The sequence below is a fragment of the Gigantopelta aegis genome, chromosome 6 (assembly GCF_016097555.1).
Source record: "Gigantopelta aegis isolate Gae_Host chromosome 6, Gae_host_genome, whole genome shotgun sequence".
Lineage (NCBI taxonomy): Eukaryota > Metazoa > Mollusca > Gastropoda > Neomphalida > Peltospiridae > Gigantopelta > Gigantopelta aegis.
In genome coordinates this window covers 56,359,245-56,383,477 of record NC_054704.1, presented here as the reverse complement: position 1 = coordinate 56,383,477, position 24,233 = coordinate 56,359,245, and the positions used below count along the sequence as shown (strand labels likewise).

Sequence of the window (24,233 nt, the reverse complement as noted above, 5' to 3'; positions counted from 1 at the left end):
TGTGATTATAAATCAAATTTCAAAGATCTAGGATTTGCAGTTTGTGAAAAATGGACAGAAAAGCAAAAACATACCGGTAACACTGAGCTACATGTATGTGCTTCTGAGTATTTTACTTAAAAATTAGAATGTCTGAAATTAAAAGAAAAATTTAACTTGCATATAAAGGTGAACTATAAATCAAATTTCATTCATGTAGGACTCATAGTTTACGAGAAATGAAGTTCAATGCGAAAACGTAATATGGAGATAAACACAAAAGTTGACACCACCACTGTAAAATTATCTCTATCTCACTTTTAACTTCATCAAAGCAACAAAAAAAAACCCAATAAATAAAAGGATATTTTTTGACATTGAGTTCTTGTTTTAGAATGCCTGTGAGGACAAACTCAGCAGACACCACGGGAATCCCAGCATTCAGTGCTGGTTTACATGCAGTCTTATCCTCATCACAAGATATCACAATAAGCTTCTCTTCCAGTTTCTTCGGCATTGCAGGAACATACTACAAACAAAAAAATACTTTAACTATACACTGCAAATATAATAAAGTACATGTATTATATAATATACATATTTTAAGTATGGACTAACAAATATAATGAAGGTACATCATAGCCAATATTTTGTTTTTAAAGTTTTGATTAGCAACATTTCTGGTCAATTGAAAATGTATTAGCAATTGATTAGCAATTACTGTAATGTTTTAAAATTGTATATCAATCTTAGAAACTTGCGTAGCGAATCACAACATGATACTAAACAAAATGTTCCCTGCATCATGGTCAAAGATGGTGAATAATATTTTCCATAGTAAGGTCTAAAACTTTAATTGACATCACTAAAGCACTCATCGGCTGCTGGATGTCAAACATTTGGTAATTCTGACATATAGTCCTAGAGAGAAAATCAGCTACATTTTTCCATTAGTAGCAAGGGATCTTTTATATGCATCATCCCAGACAGAACAGCACATACCATGGGCTTTGATATACCAGTCATGGGACACTGGCTGCAACAAGAAATAGTCTAATGGGTTCATCGACGGGGATCGATCACATCAGGCGAGCACTTTACCACTGGGCTAGGTCCTGTCCCCTTGATCGGTACTAGGAAATGCTCTTGGATACAGTTTGATAGGACAATGTAGGACTAGATTTTGGAAGTGGTGCTAACACAATGCAACAGACATAATTAGTTTGACATACCTGTGCACCAGCACACTGCAGTATATCTGAAACAAACAAAAACAAGCAAATTCAGCCGATTCTAACAAATGTTGCTAAAACTATATTCTGACCACACTATGAAGCATGACTAATAAACCAGAAAAACTGTCGGTGGTCTATAAAACATGGTCAAACACAAGTATTTAAAAATTGATATTAGCCCCCCCCCCAAAACCCAAAAACAAAACAAACCCCCCCCCCCCCCCCCCCAAACCCTGTCAGTTTGATGCCAACACTATCATTGATAAGTCATATTTTGTTCAGTTTGTCAGTTATGAATGATTCAAAGCTCATTTCAGAAAAAAACATTTGTTATCTCCTGGCTTGGGATATTTCAGTCTCAAACAACCATTCATCACAGATTCATAACATCAAAATAAGTCGAGAACAGTCGTTTAGTTTACCAGCTTGTAATGTCAAGAATGTCGAGAAGGATACTTCGATCTCCATAAAATCTTATTAAACAAAAACATCAACACCTATATTTTGATGAACTGTGTGTTCAAATATAAGATACACATCCAAGTATCAGTACAGTTACACAACAGTGACCTGAATGTAGGACAAAGCATCAATGTGTCCTTTAAGGGATTTAATTGTATTAATAATGGGAACTGTAAACTTAACAGTGTCCAGGTCAGTGATAGAAATAAGCAAAAATTTTCATTTGTCCACCAGACAAGTACATCAAGAAATCTGCTAGTCCAGCAATATTTTCACTTGTCCAAATAAATGTTTAGTTTTATTCAAGTACAAGGACCGTATTTTTGATTGCTAAAAATTACTTGGCCACTGGACAACCATTGAGGTACATTTTGATTGTCCGAGCAGATTATCACTTGTCAGGACAAATGGACAAGTGATTATTTCGAACACTGCCGACCCACAAAGTGATCTTAGCGTTAAGATCATCTTAAGTGCATGAGGTAGTTCTGCACTTAGGTGATCTTAGCTCTAAGATCGCTTGTTGTCGTCGGTGGGCCCACTGAGCTATTTCTCGTTCCAGCCAGTGCACCACGACTGGTATATCAAAGGCCGTGGTATGTTCTATCCTGTCTATGGGATGGTGCATATAAAAGATCTTTTGCAACTAATGGAAAAATGTGGCAGGTTTCCTCTCTAAGACTATATGTCAAAATTACCAAATGTTTGACATCCAATAGCCGATGATTACTAAATCAATGTGCTCTAGTGGTGTCGTTAAAAAAAAAAGAAAAAAAAAAGTTTCATCTAGTCTTACTTTTCATCTGTGTCGGGTCGGGGCGGACCGACTTAGTCACGTGGATCCTGTAGTCGGTGAATATCTGCCTGGTGGATGCTTGCTCTATTGACCGGTGCAAGGAAAACTTGTACTGTTTCTCAGCAGCTGAATCGGATACCAGGAACTTGGAACAGTCTGCAGAAGAAAGTAATATAATATCATGAAGATTAAGTCAATTCTCAGCAGCTGAATCTGATACCAGGAACTTGGAACAGTCTGCAGAAGAAAGTAACATTATCACATGTAGACTAAGTCAATCGCAGATTTATGGGAAGCTATTCAAGTACTAAAAACTGAATGTCAGGATTTAGTAGAAGACGGCACAATTATGTCACATGTTCCCAGATGTGTGTACAAATATTTCACATTCAGTATGTTACATCATGGAATGTTTGTTTGGTCTATGGAAAAGTGCATCAGAATTATATATAATATATATATATATATTATATAAAAGATCTCTTGCAGCTTTTTGGTTGGAGTAGCCTATGTGGAGTAGCCTATGTGGCACTCACTCAATCACGCTCATTCCCATCCCTCTCTCTCCATTCATGTCCCTCTCTCTCCATCCCTCCCTCCATCTCTCTCCCTGTCCATGACTCTCAATCGTTATGTCTCCCTCCCTCCCTCCCTCCCTCTCTCTCTCTCTCTCTCTCTCTCTCTCTCTCTCTCGACTAGTGCAAAAGTCCAGAAATGCAGGCAAATCTGAAGATATTTTATCCCTATCAGTGTAAACATTTGACCTTTGAAAAAACCCATGATGCTATGAAAAAATTACGTTAAAAAAGAAAGTATGTTGTTGAAACCCAATGACCCAAGTCGATCACACATCAGATGAACACTCTACCACTGGGCTACATCCTGCCCCATGACAAAACAGATGAGCCTTTAACTTGTTCCAGCTCTGAAAACAAGGTAAATTCACTTGCAGACTTTTAAACAGTACAAGAATCGTGCTCACCAATGAATGTTCCAGCTGACTTACAGCCGTTGAGCCACTGTGGGTTAGTGATGGGCAGACCTCGGGCTAGGCAACCCAGGAACTTTACTGTTCTTCTCACCTACAATAAAACACAATGAACTGTCTCAAGGTAACGGACGTGATTTACAGTTTTACATCATTGATATTAAACACAAAATCAATGGCAATAGATGTTTTGCCATCAACTCAAGTACATTTAAATCACAGGCAAGCAAGTACTAAATTTAAAATGTATTAAATTTTTTTTTAATATATATATATATATATATATATATATATATGATATATTATATATATATATATATATATATATATATATATATTATATATATTATTATATATATATATATATATATATTATATATATTATATATATATATATATTATATATATTTTTAATAGATTTACAAATAGTAAAAGTACAAACTGAAATAAGGATATCATTCTGTTAGATATTGGAGAAACTTGAAAAAACATGAGTAAGAACGTTTATCCATTTTAAAATCTACTTTTAACAACAGCAAAATTAATATGTCTATTTAAAACTAAATATTGTGTAAAGTTTCCATAAAATGTACTTAAAATTTGAGTAAGAATTCACAGTATATGATAACCACTGTGAAATGGAATACAGGACTGTAAAACTGATCAAACCTTGTCAGTTACCAGATGAGTACAATCCAGAAGGGATGTTACAAGTTCACCACCGAGGTCCTTCACAATCTGAAAAAGAAATATCCTTATTACACTCTCACTACCAATTTAAAGATCGGTGAGGAAACAAAGACTAGTTAATTTCAAAAGGAACATCCAAGATTACCACCATTTAATGTTGCACTAGTTTGTAGACTAAGTCTATCATTTAAAACGTTTGGTTTCCTGTAAACCAACCTACCATTTTAGCAGTGCTTGAATTGGTAGGTCATTAAATGATGAAATCTGGGAGTTGTGGGGAACTCCAAACAATTATTGCAAAGTCATAGTTAGCTTTATTAATAAAATTTTAAGAGTAAAAAAAATTATATCTTTTTTAAAGTTGGCATAAATTATTGGTTTCAAGAAAAGAAAAAAGGTCAACAAGTTGTCCTGTCTTTAAAACACCAAACTATTTTTCAGTTTAACAAGTTTAATGTGGACAAATGCACATATTCAACAAAGATACATGACTTTTTTCCTTCTTAATTTCAAACAAAAGATATTATATTGATTACCTTTTCTCCATGCTCATCGACAACACCGGTGAACATTACTTTAGGTTTTGTAGCCAGTGATGTCTGCCTCAGTGATGGAGATCTTATACTTGGAGTGGCCGATTTGGGGGACCTCGTACTGCTGGGGGTTGTTGGCCCTGCCACCAATTTAGATTTCTTTGTTGGTGTATTATGGGCTTCCTGTCAACAGAGAGATTCAACAAGACATTAAATAAGCACTTTTAAGGACATACCATAAGACTAAGAGCAATGGGAAGCACATAACTAGTCATCTTCTTTCAAATGGGAAATACATCAAGTAGCAAGTGAAATGTGGAACTGGAAAGAAAAAGTAAAGTTTGTTTTGTTTAATGACACCACTAGAGCACAGTGATTAATTAATCGACTATTTTTTCATTAGCAGCAAGGGATCTTTTATATGCATCATCCCATAGACAGGATAGCACATACCATGGCCTTTGATATACTGGCTGGAGCGAGAAATAGCCCAATGGGCCCACTGACAGGGATCGATCCCAAACCAACCATGCATCAATCAAGCGAATGCTTTACTACTGGGCTACATCCCAACCCTTGAAGTGGAAAGAAAACTATGGACACGTTTTGCAATATCTCTGCTATTTAATAATACCCTCTCCAGAAACCTAAAATTAGTATATTAAAAAAAGAGAAAGAAAAGTGTCTTTACAAAATTCCATTGAACAGATATTTATTCCTCTAGAGATTCTACTGTGATATTTCCTTTCTACTGCATTTATTACAATAAGCATTGTGACTTGGCATTACGTCTTGAAACTAGAAATCTATCAATGAATTACAGAAAAGCAGTCATAACAATTAGTGGATACACCGTTTTAGGAAAGATTGTTTTATTTTGTGACACTAGAAACCTAGCAGTTCTGCTGACAACCATCTTGGTGTTCATACTCACACTTGACTGGCTGTCAGTCTGACCTCGCCGTTTCCTGCTGGTATTCTCAGACTGGTCAATCTTCCCTAGTGGTGTTGGTGGTGTTGATGCTGCAGGTCCAGACGCCCTGCGAATCTTCTCATCTTTCTTAGACTTGGAATCGGATGTCACAGTGCTGGGAGCCAGCGAAGCTCTAGCAGTCGTGGTCTTAACTTCAGTAGACTTTTCAACAATGGCAGACGACTGCTTACTCTTCGTCTTAGCTTTAGACACTGGAGGAGCCATGTCTCCTGAATCCAAGGAGGCAAATTTGTCTATTTTAGTTTGTTTCAGCTCAACTCCATTATTATTAACTTCCGGAGATGCTTTTCTCCTTCTAGAAGGTTTACTTTCTATTGGAGATTTTTCAACTGTTTCTGGTGGAATAGCTTTCCTTCCTTTCTGACTTCTTGTTGACTTGCCTGATAGTGTATCTTCCACTTTTTGTTTTGAATGAATATCAATTTCTAATTTACTTTTATCCACAGCATTTCTTTGTCTTTTGGACATTTTTTTATCTGCAGATGTTTCACTAATTAGTTCACTGTTAGTCGCATCATCTGCTTTACCTTTATTCTTGTTAGTATTTAACACGGTCTCCTTTCTTGCAGAACCAGACCTAGTTTTACCTTTCCCTTTTGATGCAGCACTGGCTGAAACAGCTTCATTCACATCCTCATCATTTTTATTTTTAAGATCATCATCATCAGATGACAAGAATCTCCTGCTTGTCCTTATAGAAGGGGATCCTTCTAGTACATCACCATCAATTGCTTTCGGTCTCTTAGCATCTTTCTTACCTTTTCCAGCAACCTCAATTTTATCAGCAGATTCTGCTCTAGTAGATCTACCACGTCTGCCTCTTGTCTCATCACCTACATCAGAAGCCTTTGACCCACCCACATCTTTACTCTGTTTACAGTCTGAATCACCAACAGCCAAAGCCTTTAAAGGTTTTCTTGTCCTCCGAGAGAAGCCAGACTTGTTGAGGTCATCTTCAGAGTCTTCCAAGTCCTGAAATCTAAAAGCTGCAATAGCAAGGTTTTGAGTCTTAGTCTTGACCTCAGCAAGGGTATGTTCAGATTTTGAGGTTTCAGACTTTCTTCCCCTAGATACCCTGACCTCCTTATCCTCCCTCACATCTCCTCTCCTCTTCTCTTCAGTTCCTTTGGATTCTTCTTCTTTATCAGCATCAGTGATTTTCCTAGGACGACCTCGGGGTGATGGCATAGTTTCTTTTTTTTCTTTTTCTAAACTTTTCTGGAAAATAAAATTTTACCTATTGATAACATTTTAATGTCTTCATAAGGTTATAAGATTTATACCAGTACTGAATTTAGATAATTACATAATTATATAATTGATATATAATAATTAGTTTATAATTTACTGAATAAAGTGATGGATGAGACCCAAAATGAACATGTTGAACCTTTGTTAGATATTACAAGGTCTCTTTAAACAAGTCATGTTTATTTAGTGCCAGTTTGTTATCATATCAGTTTCCGGAGCATGAGAGTTTAGATAATAAATCAGCAGTGACATTTTACACATAACCATTGTATTAAAGTGTGTATCTCAAAACAGGGGTACGGTAATCATTAATGTCTAAATAGTATTTATTGGGTACCTTAAGAATATCTTGCTGGTACAAACAAGTCATATCACTGGCATACAAAATACTGCACCTGTGTTTTAAACGCCACTCTTTTTGGAGATGGCGATGGACTTCTTTTTTTATCTGGACTAGCTAGTGATGATTTCAGAGGACTCCTTTCTGGACTTTCCACCTGCATATCAATCTGAAAACATTAAACATGTCACTTATTTCTGTACAGAATTTTGACTACAAGTATATTCTATAACAGACATTATTAAAAATATTAACTTAATCTCTTGTGTATATATGCAGAACTTGAAAAGAGTAAAGAATTACATTTTTCGCAGTCACCCAACCATAATACATTATTCCATGGCATGTCATGGCTGTTATACTCAATTTGAAATGGTTAGTTACAAAATTTTCTGATTATTCCTTATGATACGAACCCCCCCCCCCCCCACACTTCCCTGAACCCCATCATTTTGAATTTAACGTATGTATCTGTTAACCTCTGGTGTATCTTCTTCATCCACGCCATATGCCTGAGTTGCCTCCAGTGGGGCTGGCTCAACTGAAATACAAAATTACTTTAAAGTCTTGCTTTAAAGGAAACATGTCACGTGACCTATATTTGGCACCAACCATGTACAATTAATTATAAATTGAATCACCTAAAAAAAAAAAAAAAAAAAAAATTACTTAAAATATCTCCGTAAAAAAACCTGAGATATGAACTCTTAGCGGAAATTGCCGATTTTTAATGAGCAGGGCAATCACAAGGTCCGCGACGTCAGAGACGCGTCGCTTGATCTGAAGCCTTACACTTAAAAGCATTAGTCCATACCATTCATAAAGAATCTAAGACTTGCACAGAGTGTTCGTTCGCAAAAGTTTTGCCGTATCAATTTGAGATGTTAGTAAATGAAGAAAGACACACATTTACTTACAACAGTGATACTTAAGAAAAAACGGATAGCGAGTCAGAGGGTGGAGAAACCGATGGTGCCAGACCAGACCGGTCGACCAATTTACAGCCCGGAGCCCGAAAGTAACCCGGAGACAAAACCAAAACCCGGATGCTAATGCCGAGATGTATACTGTTCATATTTAGCATAAAGATACACCTCGGTATGATGTATTTAAATATGTAAAAAAATATAAATGTAGGACAAACATTTTTTTTAGAAAATATCGCATTTTTCATGTTCGGGCTGTACATAATGAAATCTGTATGCACAGTGTAAACAAACGCTCTAATTTACGACAAGGCGCTTCACTTTCATTAACCTGACTTGTAAAACAACATAAATGACTTGAGAGTATAATCAACTTTTAAACTAAATATATTTCAATTTGCATCAATAGAACGAAATGGGGTTGTAGTATTTTTCTCTCATAAAAAAAGTAGCATATTATTAGGCCTATTGCTAGGGTGCGTTAGAGTAAAAACGACCACTCACGCAACCAAGTGATAATTTTCTTTTCTTTGGTATTACGTAATTGGTCAGTTTTGTCATTTTTATTTACAGTAATGAAGCAGAGCGGCTGATAATGTCCATTAACATTGTACTAGAGTCGCGACAGGTTACGCCACAATACCCTGTGATCTTAAAAAAACGGGCACGTATTTTGTACGTACATCTAGACCGTGGTAATCACTTACCTGGCCGATACCCTGCAATATACACCTGCCAATCAGGAATCACATGTGCAGGCCACGGAAAGAAAGGACCAATTAACTAAAACAACACTCTGATTCTCAAGTCAGCCCGTGGATGAAACATAATAGTTATTTCGACACCGACAGTAGTGGTTTATTTTGTATTGAACTTCATGTTACTTTGGGGATTCGGGCGATGAGGAACTTTTTGTGACGTATTCCGCCCGAAGATTAAAAACATTATTTAAAATTATTATTGTTTTCTACACGTTTTTTTTAAAAACATATTTAAATACATTGTACTGAGATGTATATCCTCATGCCAAATCCCATGTTTGTATATGCCATATTCAATTACTTATTGACGTTTCCTTCTTCGGACGGTGAATACAGTTTTTGTTATGTAGGCCTACAGCCCTAACATGAAAAATCTTTTTTTTTCCAAAAAAAATAAATAAATAAAAATTTCTACATTTTTGTTTTAACGTATATAAATAAATCATGCTGAGGTGTATCTTTGTGCCAAATATGTACAATGTACACCTCGGCATTCGCAATCGAGTACTGTTTTTGTCTCCGGTTAACGTTCGGGCTGACACCAAAGTACTATCTTTTCTTTTGCGATAAAATACACGCGTCTTTCTTCGGATACAATCCTTTGGAAAACCATAAAAAGACAATCCCGATCGTTTAAACTGTTTATTTTTACACCCAAAGGCCGCGCAGTACGGCACTGTTGGACTGAAAAGATCATAAGCCCCTTACTCCATATATAAACAGTTAACAACAATGGAAGAGTACAGCGGCTCTGACGTCACTTCCCTTTTTTTTCGAACGCTCACGAATACATATGCATAAATCGTACTTCGATACTGATTAGCATAATTTCTTCATTTTAAGTTAACTACACGTATTTTATTGTTATAAAGTTATTTGTATATTATTTTTATATCATTTTGCTTTTAAAATGAGCTATAATATGGTCTCGTGTCATGTTTCCTTTAACACTGTAGTCCACTTCGAAAAACATTCAAACAACCTACTTTTTGATTTACAAAAGGAATAATGACATATTCTGTATGATTTTTTTTCCAGTCTGATGTAGTGTACGTACTAAAAATTATAAAAAATAATGTCACAATGTCATCCTTGTTTCCAAATAAATTTGGAACATTTAGCATTCTGGTATGTACATTGTAAGATACTTTATGGTGCTTACTTGAATGGAAAAGTAGGAATAACACTTTTTTATTTATTATTGGGAATACAAAGTATACAGTTAAATAAATTTAACCCATATAACTCATAGTTAATAAATTTTATTATAAATGTGACCTTTAAAGACAGGGTTGCATGGCAGTTTAGCTACTAAATGCAGAGCTGTATAGATTACATGACTTGAAATATAATGCTGCATGTGCATTACATTTTTGTCCTTAATAAAAAAAGCAGTATTTTAAATATTACAATGTAGTTCACAATTCCGACCAAGTAACTGTATTTTATAAAATTTAATTTGTTGAAAAAGGAATTATCCGATAATAAGTTAAGTTTATTTTCACCTTCTTTGTTTTGTTTTCCACTCTTCTTTGTGACAGCACCTTCAGGTTGAACAGACCGTCTGCTTCCAGCTCGTGTGCTAGATGTTGCTGTCATTGCACCAGTCGTCTGCCTTCGTGAAGACCTTTTCGATTTTGTCGCCTCTTTGTTTGTTGATGATTCACTTTCAACTCCATAAGCTTGTGTAGCTTCCAAATTTTGATCACCCTGTGTTGGTGTGGAAGACACTTCGTCTGCTGTTTTAGCTGATGTTTCCAAATCCATGTTTTCACTATCAAGTGGCAGAGTAGATTCTTCAGAATCAACCAGTGCACTTGTAGATGACTCGTTAGCAGGAACGTTCACCCTAGTGCTATCAGCATTGCCTTTTCTTGACCTACCTCTTCTGCCTTTCGCAATGGATACTGCAGGTAAATGTGAATCCTTTTTTAATACTTTGTCTGAATCTGATAGAGTTTCTTTAGCATTCCGTAAACCTTTTCTGTTTGATATCTTTTCTGTTTGGCTTTGAGAAATACTAGTGTTTTTAGTTATGGCAGAAACCGTATGTTCATCAACTGTTGTTTGATTCTGTTTTGTTTTGTTCAAATCTTCCTTTGAAGCCACTTGTTTTTTATCTGCCACTACCTTTTTCTTGGGTCTCCCTCTTGTCTTTTTGGTTACTTTGGGTTCCTCAACACTAAGATTGGATTCAGCAAATGTTTGAGTTGCATCTTCATCTGCTGGAATACTTGGTTTTGACTGATCACCACGGCTGTCTATAGATACATTTTGGTTCTTATCTTCCATTTCTTCAGTGGGAAACAGTTGCATCCTCCATTTCAATAATCTGAGTTGCATCCTCATCAGATGGAACAGTCTCTTTCATGGTTTCAGTTTTTGATTTTTGATCTGTGTGTTTACTAGCCAAAGATGGGGTACTGACTTTTGATCTGCGTCCTCTAGGTTTCTTTTCCGATTCTGTTACTACAAGAGTGGCATCATCTGCAGTCTGGTAAACCTGAGTGGCATCATCTGCAGTCTGGTAAACCTGAGTGTCATCATCTGCAGTTTGATAAACCTGGGTGGCATCATCATCATTAGCTTCTGAAAGAACCTGAATCTTTTTCTTTGACTTTTGACCTTTGGCTTTTCTTTCTGGTTCTTCTAGAGCAAGTGTAGCATCTTCATCCATTTCGATGACCTGGGTCGCATCATCATCAGAGGGAATGTTCTCCACCGATTTCTGACCCGAGCCATTATTGGTTGGTTCTTCTATGGCAAGCGTAACATCATCTGTCATGTCAAATGCCTGAACATTTTTCTTTGACCTCTGACCTTCGGACTTCCTCTCTGGTTCTTCTACAGCAAGTGTAGCATCTTCAGCCATTTCGAAGACCTGGGTCGCATCATCATCAGAGGGAATGTTCTCCACCGATTTCTGACCCGTGGCTTTATTGGTTGGTTCTTCTATGGCAAGCGTAGCATCATCTGCCATGTCAAATGCCTGAACATTTTCCTTTGACCTCTGACCTTTGGACTTCCTCTCTGGTTCTTCTACAGCAAGTGTAGCATCTTCAGCCATTTCGAAGACCTGGGTCGCATCATCATCAGACGGAACATTTGCCAGCGCCGAATTCTTATTCTTTGCTTTTCCTTCTGGTTCTTCCACAGCAAGGGTAGCATCATCTCTCATTTCAAAGACCTGGGTAGCATCAATATTGTCAGGATCAGCAACCTGAACCGTGCCCTTCGACCTCTGACCTCTTGATCTTTTTTCTGGCTCTAGAGCAAGTGTAGAATCATCATCAATTTTATACGTCTGAGTAGCATCGTTATCAGAAGAAATATTCAATATTTTACCCTTGTGCTTTGTTTTAGGTTCTTCCACTGCTTGAGTCACATCATTAAAAACCTGAGTGGCATCCTCATCACTAGTGGATGAATTTGGCTTATCTTCCACCTTGCCAATCACAGCAACAGTGGCATCTTCATCAGCTATCACCTGCGTGCTATCATCAAGTTGGTCCTTCTCGTTTACAGACACAGCCAGTACGAGCGAGGCATTGTCTCCAAACGCTTGTGTTGCTTCATCTGCTGTCACCTCATTGTCGCCATCACTCTCCTCGTCAGGCAAATCGCAGGCCAGAGTCGGAGCGGTGAACAAGTGATTCAGGTCTTCCTGCTCGTCACCGTCTTCCTCATTCTCGTCAAACACCTGGGTTGGCATCTGGCCCCGGTCTTCTGGTTCTTGTGCTGAAACTCTTTCTGATCTCACACCTGCTTTGTCAGGCTCCTCGCCATCATCAAGAAAACTCTGAGTCTCTGCAACTTGGTCAACTTCCATGTCATAAGCAACAGTGGGTTCTTGACCACCCTTTGAGGTTTTACTCAATTTTATTTTTTCTGACTTAGATGCTGCACTCTTCTTATCCTGAAAAAAAAAAAGCAGCAATGAAATCCAGTAAATTAAACCTAGTTTTGGGAATGTATGCTATTAAGATGACCGGGTAATGGAAAGACACATAAAATACGGGTTCATATTTTCACTATGCATAAACAATAGCAAAGACAAATTATAAATTTATTGCATACATCTAGTTTTATAATTGAAATAAAACACAAGGAATAACAACCAGGAATGTCATATCTATAAAGAATAGTAAATGTGTATTCATGAAAGATCATTTATGTATGTCTTTAATCGTATATGTAAATATAAATAGTTTTCTACAGGAATGAGTATAGCGTTGTATTTACTCAATGCACATCAGTGAACAAAACTTAGACAAGTTCTTCAAACCTAAGCAAATGAGTCGGTGAGTGTGGCACTAGGCAATCCGAGGTCATGATCTCACAAAACAAAGAAAAAACGTTTGTTTTGTTTAATGACACCACTAGAGCACATTGATTTATTAATCATCGGCTATTGGCATATCGGCATATAGTATTAAAGAGGAAACCCGCTATGTTTCCATTAGTAACAAGGGATCTTTTATATGCACCATCCCATAGACAGGATAGCACATACCATGGCCTTTGATATACTAGTCATGGTGCACTGGCTGGAACGAGAAATAGCCCAATGGGCCCAACGGCGGTGATCTCACAAAAGGCATATCCCACCGTGTGGGAGATGAAAAATATGTTTTAAAAAACCAAGACGAATATAGAGGGACATTTTTTTAGTATTTCAGATCAAATTCAGTCTAGTTCGTGAAAACTCTTTTATGCCAAAATTGTTTTTGAATGAAATCAGATAAAAATGTGAAAAATTATATCCCTGAATAGAGTTTACACATAGTTCAAACCGTACTGCAGGGCTCACTCTGTACAATGCCAAATTAGCCAGATGCTGATTTATATACGATAATAAAATATTCCTTAAATTAACAACATTCTTTTATAATTTTCTAAGGAACTACTGTACATATCTGAAAATTGGCTAAATCACAAGTTGTTCCAGTGTGAGCCATGCTACTGTTCCAACCTCTGAATCGGAGCAGCTGTTCTCCACAAACGCCTGTGTGGGAGCGTACAAAGCTGCTTGGTCCTCAGCATCTTCCGAGTCGCTGGCAACCGCAGGACACAACTGGGTGGCTGCACTCAGTAAGGTCTTTGTTTTGGTCGTATCTTCATCTTCTGAGTCGCTGGCAACCTCAGGACACAACTGGGTGGCTGCACTCAGTAAAGACTTTGTTTTTGTGTCGTCCTCGTCATCTGAGTCACTGGCAGTGTCTGGACATAACTGGGTGGCTGCACTGAGTAGAGTCTTGGTTTTTGTGATATCCTCGTCTACAACACAAACCACATCAGTACATGATAAACCACAATATAATTTTGAAACTTAAGCAAGGCTATATTAATAATTGATTTGAGGGATGTGATATCTATTTACTATAACAAGTTGAAATGATCTTTAAAAAGCAGAACATATTACATATCATAGTTAAATAAAGCGAATTTTTTCAGCATTTCAGATCAACTTCAGGATTCATGAAAAATATTTATGCAAAAGAACCTTTTTAACCAATTTATGTACCCATGACCATTTATTTTTAATCTGTGTTCTGGATCTTGAATCCTGGGTAACAAGAGGCCCATACGCAGGGTATGCACCCCACAAAAATTACCAACGGTCCACATTTTTTCTATCAAATTTAGATGTTACATAAACAGGTTTTTCTCTGGGTTTTTTTTGCTTTGTTGGTCTTATCATGAGGAATTCACACCCTCCCCACATTAAAAAGCCTGCATACAGGCCTGAACAGAAACATGTTTTGTTTTGTCCAATCATTTCTAGTAAACAAAAGCATCATTTTATCATACATTTACTGGAAAGCAAATTATTGCTTTAAACTACTGTATATTACTGTGTATTAGCTGACTTTTGAAGTCTAGAAATACTTTCCAAAAGAAGAGAGTCCACGTATAGACAGAGGCAACAAATTAGTTAATAAAATTCCGATCAAAAACACTCCCAACCGCGACTTATAAATTTCGATCAGACCCTTAAAGCCTTTCACAGCTTATGTAACAATAATTTGTGCACAGTATATAAATAAAACACCCCATTATGCACTTTTTTGTTCTTGAATGCCTTACAAGTTTAATGAATAATAATTTTTTTTACTTGTTTTATTGTCATTTCAATGGTAAAAATGTGTTCTTTCCAACCGTCCGCCATCTTTGTTTTACAGGACCAGTCTTTCACATAGCAAATTTAAGATACAAAACGGTGTTTTTTCTTCAGAAAAGTGTTATATTTCTAATATTATTGTTTTGTTGCGAGGGTGCATTAAATTGTAAAGTAATGCCATAAATAAATTAAGTTCATTATTAACATTACCTACTGAAAAAACATAACATGAATTTCACGACAAAAATTACTTCCACCACCGTCACATGACCATACCATAATTTCCTTCACTTCTGACACTTCTTTCTATATCATTTTTAAGGCTCTTATTGGATTGGATCACACAATTCCGCCACCTGCACTATAGTGTGAACAACAATCACGGACTATAGATTCGTTTGCTTCAGTGTGGGGAGAAAAAGAGGGATTAAACATGCCTTAATGAGTTTATTATTTTCAGTAAATAATTTAATTACTTATGTACAGCGATATGTTGTTACAGCGGGAATTGTTGACTTTCCTGGTATGATTTATCGGTGCTACATTATTTTTGCATGGCATGGAAGACATTAGCATTGCAATAATGATTACTGTGTCTGTAATAATAAAAGGGGGGGGGGGGGGGGGGGAAGGAATATAATGAAAAAGAAAAGCTCAAAAGTCTATTTGTTGTCAGTATTAATGAAATCAATACAATGTACAAATGGACAAAAGATGACTTCGGCTTATACACGAGGCCAATGATTTTGTACTTGGTATTTAGGGTCAAACTAAGAGGTCGGCTTATACAAGGAGTGAGATGAAACACGGCAATACACAAATTATAGCAAAGAGAAAATGAATTCAGATCACCGTTAATAGTAACACTGATAATACCTTCCTCGTTTTCATCCAGGTCACTCTCTGCAAGGAAAGACTGGGTCGGGGCACCTAACAAATCCGCTTCACCAGACGTGTCTTTTTCTAAACACAAGGTGAAATATAAAACAACAAGGAAAAAATCCACTCAGTATTTTCATCAATCAGACAGACATATTTCATATTCTGTTCTTGTTGGTGAATTGTTTGAAAAGGAACAGGAGATTGATTTCATGACACCAAAGCACATTTTAACCTTAGGTTATTTGGAGTCTTATATTTATGTCAAGAGATAAGAGATAAAACCTGCTACTGCCATCTACATAAGCTACCTAGAAAGCCCAAGTCTATTAAGAGTGACTGATCCCAGATCCATTGGAGCTCAGGTGAGTGCTCTACCACTAAGCTATATTCACCCCTCACTTAGACATTCGAAGCACATTTGTGTTACGGTAAGTTGTACACCTCAAGGCAAGTCAGATTTGTACCACCTTTCTTTATTTTTGATTAAAAAAACTTTGAACAATTAGTTAGTGCACTATCATATTTTAAGGTGTTTACAACTTTAAAATATAGGGTATTCTATGTTTGTATTAATATTTTTTAGTTTAATTTTGATCTTTTAATGGCATCCTCTATGTCAGAGAAAAGTCCATTTTGTTCTATTGTTAAATATACTTTATTTTAGCTATATTTAAATAAAAACAATTACCATCTTGAAACAGGAGAGTAGTTTGGGGTAATTGACCAAGAAAACTATCATCTGCTTCAGATTCTGATTCAGGCAGCACCAGAGTGGATAAACCTATAAAAACAAACAAAAATCATCAACATTCAAAATAATACTGTTTACACTTACCTATAATCTTTGGGAGTGGTTTTTAAATATAAACAATATTCCTCTGTTGAGCCTGAACATAACAAAAACTACATGTTCTACATCCATGTACGTAGCATTGTGTTTTAATGGTTTATAACTCCAGGATCATTACAATATATTTATTCACAGCAGTTGTTAAAGAGACCTCAAAATTTAAATATGAAATAGGTATTTTAAAAAAGTGGTCACTGCTGAAATTCATTAAACTTGGTTTTTTTAGGTTTTCATGGGATTTTCTTTCTAATTATACATATTGCCAAAAACAGTATATAGTATTGGTTTGGGCACACACTGGAAGGATTACACATTAAATGAGTCAGTCAAACATGTTACAGATAGTTGAGATTCAATGGATTGGTAATGAATATGTGCTAGGTCTATTTACATGTAGGTACTCAATTACAATGAAACATTATACTATAGTCCGTCCCATCCTCCTATAAAAATGTTCTTTGTAAATAATTTCTAAAAATAAAAATAAAGGTGTTTTGAAAATAAAAAAATATACTATTTTTGTGTGCAATTTAGAAAACAATTGGCTTAGAAATAAATAACTTGGGAGTAAATTCCATAGTATGAAAAAGGGTGTTCCCCATGGGACGGACTGCAGATAACCAACTAAGAACTTTATGTGTTTACCTTTGGTCTTTTTTCCTGGAAAAGGGGTGTCTTCTACAGCAACACTGTTTGTATTATTACCACCTGAAACAAGATTATATCACATTAGTCAACTTTTACGTCATTACATACATTCTCCAAGGTGATGGTCTGGCTTGATATGATACTGATCTACTTGTAAAACACTGATGAAAATAACCTTTAAACAAATCTAGAAAACCTTGATAGGTCTTAAAAAGTAGAATATAAGTATGAACATTTCATTGATGAACACACAGCCTTCTATTATAAAATTAGTGTTGGAATCGGTTGGAATTTTATCACCGATTATAATCAGTTTGAACCAACCGGTCAGTTTTCGATTACACAATCGGTTAGAATTGTATGAACATAAAAAGGATTTGAATTATAAGTACTGTGCACCTGTTGTCGCCTTTACCAGTCCTGTTAACCCTACAAACAGCTCATTTTACCTTTAATAACTATGTGTATTTAATATCATTTTTCTTTAGGTACACTTGAAAACAAACCCAACCCCAGCATATTTATATAATTCCATCTTTTAAACTGGAGGAACAGTTAACATTTTCTAACACAGTCTATTAGAGATGATTATAATCAATCATCACATCGATATTCATTGGAATAATTCTATTTGAAACATATGGAGCTTCCTGTATAATTCACCAACAATTATACTGAACTATTTCCAATTCTCTCTTTGTCTTGTGTTAAAATATAAGCAACATTTAAATGCATCTTAATTTGGAATTTTTACCTTTGTCATCTTTAATTCTGGTGGAAAATAAAAATTGTGCAGTCATCTTCCCTGCTGATGGAATTTCACTTGAATAAGCCTAAAAAAACAAAAAGCACAATATGGTATTCCAAAAATATGATAATACTAAGTTTGTTTACATTGGAAGTATTAGAGAAATATTCCGACTTTATCCTAGAATTGAAAAACTTACAATCACACAAAGTGTCATTTCAATATTAATATGAGACTATCTATAATTTTACACAGATTAGCTTTATAAAAGTGTATCTGAAAATGATAATTTGGCATAAATTAAGGTTTATATTATATTTGCCAAAGATGTAATTTGAGCTTTAATTTGCTAAATAACACTTTTTACTATGCTTGTCAATTAAAATGTTTATTTGTTTGTATTTTCAAACATAATTGTTCGCGGTATTTTATAAGAAGGCTCCACCTGAGTTGGTTGCAACAAGTCGACACTGTCATTGCTGTTTTCATCATCTTCCTCCTCTTCCATGACAACAGTTTCTGACGGTGGGTCACCCTGACCTGTACTACCATTAGTGGTAGTCAGCGAGGTAGTCTGAACAGGCAGTATGGACTCCGAACCAGTTTCTGAACCAGACATGTGAGCCATATTTAACTGTAATAAAATAAAATCCAATACAATAGTAATGTTGATGATGATAATAATAAGAGACTAGAATTAGAAACTGTGACATGCCTGCGTACCTAAAACCATAAAGAGTTTGGGAGTGCCCATCTAAACATGGTTCAGAAGTGATCAAGGTGTAAACGATAATTTTTTAAATAAAGTCAGTGTCATCATGTGTAAAAGTTTTAGATATTGCTTAAAGTGACAGACCTAGTTTTTAACACTACAGTGTATTTTTAATTTGTTTGCCCTTTTTGATAATTGAAATCAGACATAAGTTAGTTTTCATTGTGTAGATTATCCATATCCATTCATCTGAGGTGTTTCAGGTCATTCCGGTGTTTGTGATACCACAAAATACATTTCTCAAAGTTTTAAAAATGCACATGCTATTGAGAAGTAAGAGTTATGTACACGAGCTCTAATCTACTTTTTAAAGGTATTTCCCTGTTTCATCGTCACACTCTTCTTTCACTCGATTGTAACTTTATCCAAATGTGTTCAGGGTTTGTAGATTAATCAAATTTAGTTTCCATTTTCACAGACTGAAACTAGGCTCTGCGACTTAAGTCAAAGAAGGTAATTGGAATTATATGAGCCTGGGAGAAAAACATGCGTTTTACGCTGGACAAATAAATACTTCTTAAAAGTTACTTATGGGTCATCTGGTTACGTCTGAAGGTTTTTTGTTTTTTAAACACAACAAAATCTTCATATTTTGTTAGTTTTCTTGGCATTTATTTCCTAGTAAGTGACAAAATATCCAAACCTCTTTACTGATCTGAAAGATGCAATGGACATCGGCCAAAATAAGAGAATCATTGTGCTTCAACTCATACCGCACACTAGGAGAGAGGAACAGCTGCAAAACACATTAATAATCATTATTATATGAAAATTTGTCATTGTTTTTAATACATTTTGTTTGTGTAGTTCATTTACTCTGATAATTTTTAAAAAATAAACAATAATTTAGACAATAGGGTCAAATTCTGGGAGTACTGCCAACTTCCATATTATATTCAGTATTCAAAATGTCTTGAATAAGCCTAAAAAAACAAGTGCACAATTAGTGATGTTCCTTTAAAAAACTTGGTGTACAGTTTGGATAGCCTTGAAATTACTCTGTGAGAAACAGAGCTAAACTGAACAAGCATTCTGAGAATACCAGGCCCAACATATCTTCCAAGTTTAAGGGAAATAACTCTGTAAAAGATGGGTACATCGCCATAAAATTTAAACTTGATCTGTAACAGTACATCATAATAGTACACAAAATTTCAGCTGATTATCTTGAGGCACTGGGCAAAAACGTGTGGGAAAATAAAAAAAATTATCTCCTAAGATCAAGGGCCATAATTTGTCAAAAATGGGTAAATCGTCATGAAAATCAAGCTTAATTTGTAATAGTATATGATAGAGCTATACACAAAATGTCAGCTCAGTATCTGAAGGCATTGTGAAAAAAACATCCGGAAAACTATATGTAAGACACACAGATGAACAGACAGACAGACAGAAGGACGGAGATGAAACCTATAGTCCCCTCTGGTTGGACCAGTAGAGAAGCAAAAACATAACAGACCTACTACTGCTCTAGGTCCAGTTAGGCCTATCTTTGGAAAAGTAACACCTATATTCCACATTTCAAAGTTTTGAACATTACAGACAATAGAAGGAAAAAACTAGACACTACCGTATGAAGGCTCAAAATTCATTTTATGGATAGGAAACAATCCTTGCTTCTCATATTGTGGAAGTTAGGCTTCAGATGAACATGGTTAATAGCTCATGATTTTGTTATCACTTATAAGATTAGGAATTCTGGATATTGCTGGAATGCAGTGAACTCTCAAAAACAAGATGGACAGCAAAAGCTGTTTGAGATGCTGATTATCAGTAAGCATATTGTCCATTTTGAGTCACATCTAATGCCTGCCTGTCAGTTTTGAGAGTTGCTATAAGATGGCATTGTGTTCTGCTGTAGTGATTTATGAAAAGTATGACAACATAAACATATTATCACCAAATAATTTTATGTCTAGATGCAGATAATTAGGTTTGTTGGCAAATTAAAGCAACCAAACACAAGTTAAACAAGCTTCAATATGATATTTATAGGCCTATAATTAGATAACACAGGAAGTGAAGGAACATACTTTTCCTCTGCGAGTTTTGTTACGGCTTTCCTTGTCATATATCAGATGGCTTTCTCCTTTTATTTCAATGCAAGCATGCTGTTTTGACAAAGCCTGTAATTAAACAAACATACAATGTATTTATTACAAGTGAACTTATTATTTGTTACTACAATCAGCAACATCGAACTATTATAAACAAAAGAAATTAAATTACTTCAGTTTTATTAATGTCCAGTGAAATCAGTTACATCCATTAAAGTATACTTTATTATTTGTCTGTAACAATGCTCTCATGCCTATTCTAGTCAACTGGTTTCCTAACAAAATAAAAGTTATTACAAAATTGTGCTACAAATTTATTCTTGAAGAATATTTCAGTTCTTTTGACTATAACTGGAAAATTTAGGAAATACTGTCAATATAATTATGTAAAATTTTGCAACATTCAAACTTCAGAGATTCTCTCTTCAAAAATATGCAATTTCTGCATCTCAAACCTCCATCTATATGTATGTTCCAATTTGCATTTTTGGTCATAGGAATGACAGAACTATTATTTGTGGTGGTCCTGCAAAAAATATAGTCAGACCAACATACATGTAGCTAACATATTAAAAACAATTCTGCAGATAAAAAGAGGCTAAGCCAAATTTTCATTAAGACCTTTTAGTAGAAATTATACTAATACAAATTTGGCTACAGATAGCACAAGTCCTGTACCAGGCCTCTGAGAAATGAAAATCTGTGTGACCTATTTATCGGTTACGCATAAATAAATCCAGGTGAACCAATTCTTTTTTGCATAACGCGTTATATCCAAGTAAATGGTGCTCCAAATTTTGCATGAACAAAATATAGGTTATGCAATTTAGATTTGCGCGAGCAACATGCAAACAAAACAATCGCTCTTGCCATTTTCATAGGCCTGATAAATTTTAATACTAACTAGCTCACCTTTATAGGTATGCACACATCACAGCCTTCCTGTCTTCCAATCACATTATCCCCTAGACAACAAATCACAGAAGTAATAATTAGACCCAAAACCAAAATAATACTTCAACTTAAAAATAAATTCAGTCAAACTCCATTATCTTGACAGCTGTTATCTCGTTAACCCAGGAAATCTCATGGTTGAGAAATGGTCCCATGGCATATGTAATTGTCACCAACAAATACTATGTTTATCTCGACCCATCATTAACTCAAGCTCTTTGGTTTAGTCCCTACAACATCAAGATGATCACGTCAGACTAAATCAATAATTTTAAAAACAAAAACATTTTCAGACAATAAATATAAAAAAAGGTTTTTTAAAATAAACTCAGCATACATGTAGTCTTTTTAAAACAAAAGTTAACTTGTTTTCAAAGTGACAAACCCTAGTTTTTAAACACTAAGGCAATCTATTCACTATTGGAGCTGTTTTGGAAAATCAAAATCAGACTTTACTTAGATTTCGGTACATTCAAAGTGTTTCTGGTCATCCTGGTGTTTCCAACACCACAAAATACAGTTTTCATATTTTTAAAAATGCACACAGATCTGAGAAGTAACGGATATAGAGACAAGTTCTAGTCTATCTTTATAAAGGTATTTCCACACTTCAAGATCACAGACTTTTGTTTCACTCTATTGTAACTTCATTCAAATGTTTGTAGACTAACCAAGCTTAATATCCATTTTCACAGGTTGAAATGAGGGTCTGGGACTTTTAACCAAATATTAATATGGTTGACAGCAGGGAATGAGCTATGCAAGTTTCAGTGATCGCTACACAATTTTAAAATATTATTAAACATTAGTTGCTAATCAATTTTCAAATGACCAGATTTGTTGCTGATCAAATGTTCCCTAGACAGTCATATACAGTTTGATGGCTAGATAGAAAATGTTGTGCTAATGACTCACATTCTGTACCACATGTGAACCAAGGATAAAAAAAACCTTGTACACTGAATACCCAACAATCTACTTTTTTGACATTGACATTATTTTAAAACGGTGTCTACTTAAACACAATAGATGTCGGCCTAAACATACCACTACAGGATGGATCATGTATATTAGTTATTATTACCTTCAAAAAGAGAGTACAACTTTTCAGGAACACCTTTTTGGCATGGAAGTTTAAGGTATGCTACCTGAAATAGGAAAAACAAAACAAATGAAAATAAAGTTGGTAATTTGTAAATTCACTGTATAATGCATACTAAACAAATATATGTACAAACAAGTATAATATGTACCTGCAGTTCAAAAGACTCAAAATGTAGTCCTGTTTTTGGTGTAATTGAGTTTCTATGAAAATGCACTTATTTAAATACACAATCAAAATGTTAGGTAACCGGATGCACCAGAACAGGAATGTACACATCAGGTTTTTTGGAACTACATGTATGTGTAGGAATGAAAAACATCTTACAGGTTTCTTTTCTACTTCTGATGTCTCATCATCAGTTTCATCGTCATCGTAGTCAATTGGAATGGCCTGAGTCTGATCCAGATCCATGGTCAAACAGTGTTAAACTGCAATAATATTAACGTTTTTATTAAATCAATATATATAAATATAAATATATATATATATATATATATATATATATATATGATCTGCAATTATATATATATGATGGGTGCTATTATAGTATTACGGTTTCTTTCTGTATTGTTCGAATTAGTGATTAATATTAATAAGTGAAATATTTGTTATTGGCGAACTAAAAATTATCAATGTAAAGACATTTAATGTCAAATGTTATAGGATTATTGTTGTATTACAGCAGGAATCTTTATTTAAATCAGTGTCCCCCTCGTCTCCAGAAGGCATGTCCGCAACTTTGTTTTTATTGTGGTTTTATGGCAGAGAGGATTATATTATAACCAGACATTTTTGTCTAGCTCTCAAATGGCAGAGTACTTTGGCTAGATATTTACACTTAGGGAACAGGACACGGCTAGAGAACATGTTAGCTAGGGAGAGTTGTGCAAAGAAAAAACGGTGGCTGGTGGGGGTGGGGTGTGCTAAAGGAAGGCGGAGATTAGAGGACAACGAAAGAAAGTTACTGTACTCGTGCATTAATTAGATAACATAATAATCAGGTCATATTCTGGCAATATGACAAATATAAAACACTAAACCTAAAACAAAATCGCCAGCATGATGTCAGTTATTAATATTAACGGGATTTTGATTAATTGTGAGTCCTTGTTTCATTATTACACACTGGGATCTTCCCGCA

At 35.2% G+C, this 24,233-nt stretch overlaps 1 protein-coding gene across 1 annotated transcript; it reads right to left on the bottom strand.

The window, feature by feature from the left end:
• LOC121376483 (mediator of DNA damage checkpoint protein 1-like) lies at positions 1 to 24,224 on the bottom strand. The gene is given in 23 exon segments (XM_041504365.1): positions 1 to 508; positions 1,212 to 1,237; positions 2,473 to 2,628; positions 3,455 to 3,554; positions 4,130 to 4,198; positions 4,687 to 4,866; positions 5,618 to 6,895; positions 7,324 to 7,437; positions 7,748 to 7,809; positions 10,461 to 11,262; positions 11,264 to 12,871; positions 13,928 to 14,232; positions 15,953 to 16,039; positions 16,647 to 16,739; positions 17,454 to 17,516; positions 18,211 to 18,289; positions 18,650 to 18,838; positions 19,620 to 19,712; positions 21,010 to 21,102; positions 21,946 to 21,998; positions 23,072 to 23,135; positions 23,417 to 23,520; positions 24,133 to 24,224. Coding segments are annotated over 22 exon segments (5,907 nt in total). The 5' UTR covers positions 23,504 to 23,520; positions 24,133 to 24,224; the 3' UTR covers positions 1 to 202.
• Positions 24,225 to 24,233: the final 9 nt, after the last annotated feature.